The sequence below is a fragment of the Sitodiplosis mosellana genome, unplaced genomic scaffold, assembly GCF_009176505.1.
Source record: "Sitodiplosis mosellana isolate CC-2019 unplaced genomic scaffold, AAFC_SMos_1.0 Smas_scaffold_4354, whole genome shotgun sequence".
Taxonomy (NCBI): Eukaryota; Metazoa; Arthropoda; class Insecta; order Diptera; family Cecidomyiidae; genus Sitodiplosis; species Sitodiplosis mosellana.
The window spans coordinates 1-9,323 of NW_022599596.1; the positions used below are offsets into that span (position 1 = coordinate 1).

Sequence of the window (9,323 nt, forward strand, 5' to 3'; positions counted from 1 at the left end):
ATATTTGAAATTTGCCGTGCCGTTTTTGTGTGTTTTTGACAGCGCGCCAATCGAACTGTCATTTCAGTTCAACACATTTTGTACGATTCCAGTTCAAACGGTTGTGTAAAATGATGATTTCCTATAGAATTTGTCTACAAAATTGCAACAAAACAACAATAAACGTATAATTTATTCAAAGTTTCACACAAGAATGGTTTTATTTTATTGTTTGTAGTAATTTAGACATAGATCATTATGGTATACATTGGTTCATTTTTTCATAGCAAAAACTAAAAACTTGACTTTTCTTTTCAAAGTGTCATACGTATGATGTAATCGGATGTAATTAAGTTATGAAGAATGAAATCAGATGTAATTATGTTCGGCTAGAACTTTTGCTGAGTATGTGCTCAGAATGGTCTTCATGCGTTGGTTTTGTTCCTTCAAGGCGTAGTTTTCACGATTGATAGCGTCAATTCGTTGACGAAGTGTTCCAACTTCGTTTTCCAATGTTTTGTCGTCTTCACGGAATGTATCAATCGTTGCCGCCATTGATAAGTTCATGTTGTGTAAAGTGTTCATATCCTTTAGCATTACAGCTTTTTCGGCCACCAACTCTTTGATACGATTGACCTTGAAACGGTTGCTTTCTACCAACGCTTTGATTCTGGCTTCAAATGCAGCTGTACCATCTTCTGTTTGGACTTCAACATAGTGGGAGACCACTAAGTCATTTGGCATTCCGGATCCAACATTGTTTTCGACTTCATTGCTTTGGTCATCAGGTGTTTGTTGAACCACTTCAGTTGAACCATTTTCCGAAACGTTGGTTTCGACTTCGTCGCGTTGCGAATCAATTTGGGGAGCAAATAGCTGTCGGCAAACCGATTTGATTGGTGTGACAATGGTTGCATCGCGCAAAATCGATTTACTGCGGTTTCTATCATAATCGACAAATCGGGGAACCCATGGCAATGAATGAACATTTGAATCATCTTTGCATGCATCGATGGCTGGATCAAATGTGACCGATTTGCTTCGGCCCCGCTTAGCAGCAACCTTCAAAATTGATTTTGGTTTCATAGCAGATTTGCTGACACGTTTCTTGATTGTCTGTGAAACTTTTGGGGTTTTCTTCGGAGTCTTGTTAATTGTAGACATCCAGTCGTTTGGTGTCTTCACACCTTTCATGCCTTCCTTCTTCATCAAAGATCGCGTCAACCGGCGAGGAGGCGGTGACTTTTGCTTGACGGTGTGCTTCATTACTAAGGGTTCAATAAGCACGAAACACTCTTTCATTTCTACTATGGATTGAAACAAAAGAAATGCACAAAAAATGATTTATTAAGAGCAAAATCGTTGAAATGTTGATGTTTTCAATGTTGATGTAGAAAAATTACTTACTTTGGAACGATTCGAAATTACACTTTGAATTACACTGCGTAGTTTAGCGATATGTTCGGTGCGGTTCGGTGTTATGTAGCTGGGTCTCAAGTATTGGTTATGAATTTGGCGGTTTGAAAATTCTATATGTCATTTCCATGCGGTTTAATGCGATATTTCAAAAGTGGCGCTGTATGCAAATGAGTTTACGTGACGACGGTTGAATAACCACAAAAAATTCGTTATTAGCCAATATTTCTCCGTATCGACTACACGATATATTTATTTTTGTAAATTTCAAATAGTAATTACTGACTTTTATTGTATCAGAATTCGTTGTCTGTATTTTACAATTTTCTTTTCAATACTTAATACATTTTAATGTTTAATGTACAACCGTAAAGAACCAGAGCCAAACACTTTGACTTCGGTCTACAAAAAATATTTGAAATTCGCCGTGCCGTTTTTGTGTTCCAGCGCGCCAATCGAACTGCTATTTTAGTTCAAACAACAAAATTCGTTTTGTTAGCCAATGATGCTTCTTCGTACCGACAACACGATATATTATTTTTGTAAATTTCGGTAAATTTCAAATAGTGATTACTGCAGATTACTGACTTTTATTGTATCAGAATATGTTGTTTGTATTTTACAATTTTTTTTTTCAATATTTCATATTAGAACAAAAATGAAAAACAATTGTTTTATATACAACTGTAAAGAATTAGAGCCAAACACTTCGGCTTCGGCTTACAATAATGTGCTCTTTTAGCAATACATCAAAAATTGATGAATCAAGAACAATTTTCACACTTGCTTTCAAAATGCCATGTTTCCTTGCGCGCTGTCAAAAACACACAAAAACGGCACGGCAAATTTCAAATATTTTTTCTGATTGCTTCTTATAGTTGAATACGTTGAAACAAGAAACATCATATTGGAATCTGTTAAGAACGTCTAAAACCATTTAAATTGAGTTAATTTCTTTAGTATTTTAGTTAGTTACATGATTTAATATTATTATTGCCGAACGATGACGAATTGCAAAATAAATGGATGCAAATCAAATTTGAAGAAGGGTATTTCTTTATTTAGGTACGGAAGAAATCGGAAGAAATATAGTGAACGACAGTGAAAAACACATTATGTTTTGTTTAAGTAGACTTTTCATTGAATTCAAACACGTGTAATCGCGTGTAATCAACTTTTCAGGGTACCAACAATGGATCCAAATAGAAAAAAATGGATAGAAGCTATTGAAAAGATTCAACCATTCGATTATATAATCCAATCGTATCATGTGTGCCAATCCCATTTTTTACCAGAAGATATTCAAATAAGAGGAAAGAGGAAGTTCGTTATATCTGGAAGAGTGCCTTCAATTTTTCCAAATAGTCAGACTAATGGAAACGTAAACTCCGAATGTTCCAACTTTAGTGACATTGAAGTAAATGGTAATAGTTGTGGGACAACGATCCCTGTAGAGTATGACCAGAGCAGTGTAGAAATTGATAATGCGAAAGATAAACCGGTTGTAGGACGAAAGGACAATAGCTTCGATTCCGAATCCAGCAGTACAGAACATTCGAACATGCGTGCCACAAAAATAAATGATAATAGCGGTGATGCAACGATTCTGAACTCAACAGACGTACTTGATGATATTCCAGGTTTATTCGATTATTGTCACGATGAAAATAGCTCAAATACTAATCATCAAACACTCAACCAAACTTTCTCTGGAACAATTTCTTTCCCTGGATGCAATGAAGAGACAAAAGTCATCACGAAAGCCGAATATCAAAAGTTCATGAATGATATGGTTGAATTGGCTAAATTAAGAGTTAAGATAGCTAGCATGGAAAAAACTTTGAAGGAGAAATCAGACAAAATCATTAGGCTTCAACAGAAGGTTCGCTATCACGTGTATATGAAATCAAAAGATATTTCAGAGGACAATAGAGAGAGAAATGCAAGCCCAAATCCCGGTGCACCGAGTGGAGGCTGGTGCCACATAAAATAATTCTGACATTTCCACACCGCCCGAAGCGCCATCCAACAACTCAAAATGAAAACAAGCACATTTTGACATTTGACACAACGACCGCCAATGTGTGACATTTGTATGTGTTTGCTTGAATATAAAACAAGATAAAAACAAAATATCGTTGTTGCATAAAAAGGAATAAATGGTTCAAGATTAACCATGTCGACACCAACCGATTTACACGATTCGTTCTGTTGGGTGTGTTCAAAAAATAAAACAAGTGTGAAATGTTCGAATTGTGCTAGATCATTTCACAAAAAATGTACGGACACTAAAGTGACTGATCCAAGCACTTGGGTTTGCTGTGAGTGCAAAAAAGATGACAAATATTCGTAAGTATTTCTGCTTTAAAATTATTCATCGATGTTTTTTTTTAATATTTTCAATTTGTTCATTTTCAGAGATTCGCTGGTTCGTTTTATTCCAATGATAATTCATTTCATCAAGTCGGAAAAAGAGGTTAGTTGCTTATCAAATGGATATAAAGATTTGACAAATCATCTCGATCAATTTATCTCGTTTAGGTTGAACCAATCACTGGCATTGAATTTCCAGAAAATATCGTCAATTCTATCAACATGAAACAGATTGCCGAGAAAGATTACAAGAGCGTGGTCGATTTACGCAATGATATTGAATGGTTCGCTCACCATATACGGTCAAAGGTCGCAAACTCGAAACCAAGCGTCCAAAAACAGATTGTTAACGCGGCCAAATGGTTAGTGTCACAATTTTACCAAGAATTGAATAATCTGCTGCTCTGTAATGAGTGCTATGAAAATGCATACAAATCACCAGACGTCTCAGCCACAATGCCTTGCACACCACCACATCTTCTACTGTGGACACAGGCCGAAGGTTGGGGTTGTTGGCCAGCCAAAATGTTAAAATGTAACATCGATGAAGACCTGGTAATTATATTTCAAAAAAATACAATGGAATATTTTTCTTTGAAATTCTATTTGTCTTAAATCCAAGGTGTACGTGCGATTTTTTGGTGATTTCACAAATGGCTGTGTGCCTTCGTCAAACTGCCACCTTTATTCGGCAAATCCTCCAGCTGGAAATCAGCATTATAAAGCGCATTCTGAATTATACGATTTGGCAATGGGGGTAAATTTCTGTTTTAATTACTTTAGTTGTTTCAATTGTAATGTTTTCTCTCGATTTATTTGAACCCTTCAAGGAAGTAAACAAGTACATCGAAAACATGAAGAAAGTACATGGAAACTTCAATTTTGCTGCGGACGACACGCCTTTTGATCCTGATAAATTGGGGGAGCACATTAAATTCATGATCAAAAGTAATGTAACATCGACAAGTCCTGGAAATGCTCACCGACAAGAGGTTCCAGAAGATCATATCGTTGAAGAGCTGACTACAGATGAAAGCCATAAAGGCCTGGCTGAGACTGAATCAGCGGAACATGGAAAAAACGTAACGACCACAATTGAAAAAGTCGTGCACACGAAAACAGTTAATGCATCAAAGAACGAAATGCCAGGCGGTAACCAAAGTTCGTTAAAAAGACCATCTTCGAGTGATACGCCAACATCGTTAGTTGGCGATAACGATACCAAGAAAGTAAAAGCACAATTGACGAATGTTTGGGATTGTTGGTTAAAAATACAGACCACCAATCAGAAATTGGAAGGCGAAAAACATGCTGCTCTCGAAAGTCTGGCTAAAGTGGAGGCTGAAAATAAGCATATAGAAGTCTACATCAAAGACTTGGAGAACGACATTCAAGATGCTGTAGCGACCTCCGAAAAATTGAAAGCCGAAAAAGATGCTGCTCTTAAAGAAGTGGATACATTAAAGGAACAATTGGCTTCTGAAAAAGCGAGGAACAAAAACGCATGCATCATTTGCGGCAAAGAATGTCTCATGTTCTGCGGTCCTGGGTGTCTAAAGTAAGTTTTCCTACAATATTTTTTTGGCAAACTTTCTGATTAATTTCCTACCAATTTCCTTGAAATCTTTCAGTGAACGCCTCAAGCAGAAGCCAAGCGACAACTGAAGTCCCATATTGACCTGAAAATTTCACCATAACGGAGACTACCTCAATAGACTACCTCAATTTCTCAACAGACAAATGTTAAAATTGAATTTTCACCGGTGGGTGCTCGAATCGCCGATATTTCATTGAAAATCCTACCCATACGCCATCTATGCATATTTTCGCAGCTCTGTGAAGCTCCCTTTGACAGCATCAACTTCATTGTTGTGAATATGTGCGTCATTTGTTTATACCGCGCTAATGGTTCAGTGTTTAACGAGGAACAAAGCGAAGAAATATGGGCAATTGCAAGATTCTAAATTGTAAAACAAAAAAAGGCGAACAAACCCTTTTTTGGTAAGTATTATGTGTAAAAATAAATTATTTTAAATAGAATATTTAATGAATATTTCGAAAACATTGTAGCGTTCCACATGATCCAGCTACACGGGCAAAGTGGATTCAACAGATTCGACGTCATCAAGATTTCGACGATGTACTAATTTCATATCCAGTCTGCGCGCTTCATTTCAATCCGACTGAAATAATGAAAAATCGCAAACGAAATACACTGAAAAAAGGTGCAGTGCCAACAATTTTCCCGAGGTAATTTTGTTAGATTTTATTTTATTACTCTCGCTCACATCTGTTGACATTACCTTAATTGTGACTCATTGTTTATTTTTTTCCATACGTAGTGCTGACGGAATTTTGATTGTTATGAATTACGAAGAACAGCTGGCAGAATCGATTAATATGGATTTGCACGAAGAGCCACTACTTGATATTCAGCCAGTTTTGAATCCAACACAAAAGTAAGTGTTTTGTGAATGATTTGTGCGGATTTTCGGGTTGAATTTGATTGAATTTGTTTGAATAAATGTATACATTCGAATGAAGAATTCGGTGATAATAACCGTGAAGTGAAAAAATGAAACATAATCAAACATGACAGATCCAAATTTAATATTATTTTCATTGCATTTGTTTTAGTCTTGATGGATCTGGATATAACGCCCAGGCAACATCATCATTGGTCATTGATCCTGTTGTTAAAGCGAAGAAAAAAAATGTGCTAGGTCATAAGACAGCAATTCTTTTTTATTAGTAAAAGAAAATGAGGTGCCAAACAGCCCAACTACGAGCAATGTCGCAAACTCAATGAGCAGAATTGAACAGTAAGTTCTACCGAGTTTTACAAAGGGTTATTCGGTGTAGTTGTTTCATTCATTTTTAAATCGGTAATTGACCTTCTATTTTTCTACAGGAAAACCAAAACCATTACTATCAGCTGCACAGAATATGCCCGTCTGCTTCAAAATGATGTACAAATATTGAAATACAAGGAAACATGCAATTCTAAGGCCAATGAAATAAAAAAACTACAGACCCAGCTGGCGTACTACAAAAAACAAGCCATGAAACGTTCCGCTGGAGTACCACAAGAGCCACTAGGAGATGAACATGCTGATTTTCCAAATATAAATTATGTCTTCAATTGCGCTTTTCGGCCCTTTTGGCATTTTATATCGTTTTTTATCATTGTATTATTCGCAATTTATATTTACTTTACTTTTGTTTATTTGATTGATTGTACTCGAGATATACTTATGGAATATTTCCCTCTTTCTGTTTCTTTCTTTTTAAATAAATAAATGCAGCTTGCAACGCAGAAAATCTTGGATTGTTTGACTTTTGGTAAAGATCAGAAAAGTTATTGGGAAGAAGTCCGAGCGTTTTGCTTGACATTGAATTATTATAGTCCTCGAGCGTATAATTATGTTCGAACAAAATTTCAAAATCATTTGCCAGCAAGTTGTACCCTGAGGAAATGGTACGCGTCAATTAATTCGGCACCAGGTTTTACAACTGAGGCATTTGAAGCGTTGAAATTAAAGGCCGATGAATATAAAGAAAATGGAAAGCAACTGTACGTCGGCATTATATTTGACGAAATGGCAATTCGTCAACACTCACAATAGAATCCAAACAGAAACAAATTCGATGGATTCATCGATATAGGCAAGTCAGCTACTGAAGAGAACTCACTTTCTTTGGCAAAAGACGCTCTCGTTTTTCTTGTCAGCGGTGTCAACGAAAAATTTAAAATTCCAGTTTCGTACTTTCTGACAAATGGTTTAATAGTTGAAGAGAGAGCTGCGTTATTGAACGAAATTCTCATTCGCCTTGCTGATATTGGTATTATTGTTGTATCTATCACATTTGATGGCCTAGTCACCAATTTGGCCATGTGTAAAGCTATGGGAGCGAATTTCGAGACCGAAGATGCACATATATTCGATCCCACGAATGGAGATCGCAAAATATATATCTTTCTTGATGCTGCCCACATGTTGAAATTGATGAGAAATTGTCTTGGCTCCAGAAATCTGATTGATGCTGATGGTGAGATGATCGAATGGAAGTACATCGAATTATTGTACGAAACGCAAAAGAAACTCTCTTACAATTTGGGCAACAAGTTGACCAAGGAGCACATGGAATGGCGGAGTAAAAAAATGTCCGTTAGACTGGCCGCCGAAACACTTAGCAACAGCGTGTCCGATTCGATAGAGTTTATGTCGACTAAATTCGAAAGTTTCAAGAACTCCAAGGGTACGATCAAATTTATTCGAAATGTAAACGATTGTTTTGACGTGATGAACTCTACAAAATTGGATGGTGCGAACGGGTTCAAAATGCCTCTATCGAAGTCCAACCATGTCGAGGCGTTCAATCTTTTCAGGAATGCAATGCCCTATCTAAAATCAATTCGAGTTGAAGGCGAATCAAATCCGATATTTTCATCGGCGTCGTATACACCATTCATTGGATTTTATTTCAATATGATGAACTTTATGAAAATATTTGATGATTACGTTCGCACCGACAAAATTGAAGTCCTTGTAACTCATCACTTTTCTCAAGATTTGCTAGAAAGTCTGTTTGGATGTATTCGTAGCATGGGAGGTATGCGAATATTGTTTCTCATATGTACACACCACACCGTATGTAAAATTTCGTACATTTCACTAATGATTTGATTTTATATCTATTTACAATTCAAGGTTTTAACGACAATCCGACTGCCCAGCAGTTTGAATCAGCATACCGAAAATTAATGATTCATAACGATGTGGTATGTTCCAAAAATTCTAACTGTATTGACTTTGGCACCAAAATTTTGACCGTGTCATCGAATCGGCCTGCAACATCTACCAATAATATTCGCGAGAGTGATGAATGGCCTGAAGACGAAGATTTGCTGAGTCAAGATTTTTTGGACTGTTGTCAATACGTCGATGATATGTACAATCACTCAATAGCTTACATGGCCAGCTTGTTGGAAGCGAGAATAATTGGTGCGAATCGTTACAATAGGATCATAAAATGCGAGCAATGCATCTCTGCACTAATCGAAAACGAATTGATTGAAGACAGTTTTATCCGATTCAAGTCCCGGAACAGTAACGTAATGCAACCATGTAAAAGCACGTTCGAAATTTGTAAATTTGTCGATTCATATTTAAAAACATATGTAGGAAAGGCGATCCCTTATGAGACTGTTGCACTGCAAATATTACGTAAAATTTGTTTTGATAGTCTTTTCGTTGGATCCAACTTTGAAAATCATCCAGGCAACTCAGACAATTCAAAAAGACTCACTGGACATCGATATGATTTCGTGAAAAAAATTGTGGAGTTTTACATGCGAATGAAATCAGATGCAATTGCAAAGAAACTTACGCTGGAAACTCATGACAATCCAAAGCGGCATATATATAAAAAGCTCATTCAAGAAAGAGGACAGTAATGTACACCGTGTAACAAATTTCAACTTTTTTTTCTGCACATGAGAAACTCCAATTGCTTGTTTTAGAGGACCAAAAACCAAGCACTTTTGCATCATT

At 36.5% G+C, this 9,323-nt stretch overlaps 2 protein-coding genes across 2 annotated transcripts; both read left to right on the forward strand.

The window, feature by feature from the left end:
- Nucleotides 1–2,956: 2,956 nt before the first annotated feature.
- On the forward strand, nucleotides 2,957–5,433 carry LOC129572180 (zinc finger MYND domain-containing protein 11-like). Its single transcript, XM_055452117.1, has 5 exons — nucleotides 2,957–3,277; nucleotides 3,937–4,323; nucleotides 4,599–4,997; nucleotides 5,046–5,326; nucleotides 5,400–5,433. The coding sequence occupies exons 1-5, from the start codon at nucleotides 2,957–2,959 to the stop codon at nucleotides 5,431–5,433; spliced, it is 1,422 nt and encodes a 473-aa protein (XP_055308092.1).
- A 135-nt stretch (nucleotides 5,434–5,568) lies between these two features.
- LOC129572181 (uncharacterized) lies at nucleotides 5,569–6,520 on the forward strand. The gene is made up of 4 exons (XM_055452118.1): nucleotides 5,569–5,769; nucleotides 5,839–6,018; nucleotides 6,111–6,227; nucleotides 6,406–6,520. Exons 1-4 carry the CDS (start codon nucleotides 5,711–5,713, stop codon nucleotides 6,518–6,520), a joined length of 471 nt encoding a protein of 156 aa, XP_055308093.1. The 5' UTR covers nucleotides 5,569–5,710.
- Nucleotides 6,521–9,323: the final 2,803 nt, after the last annotated feature.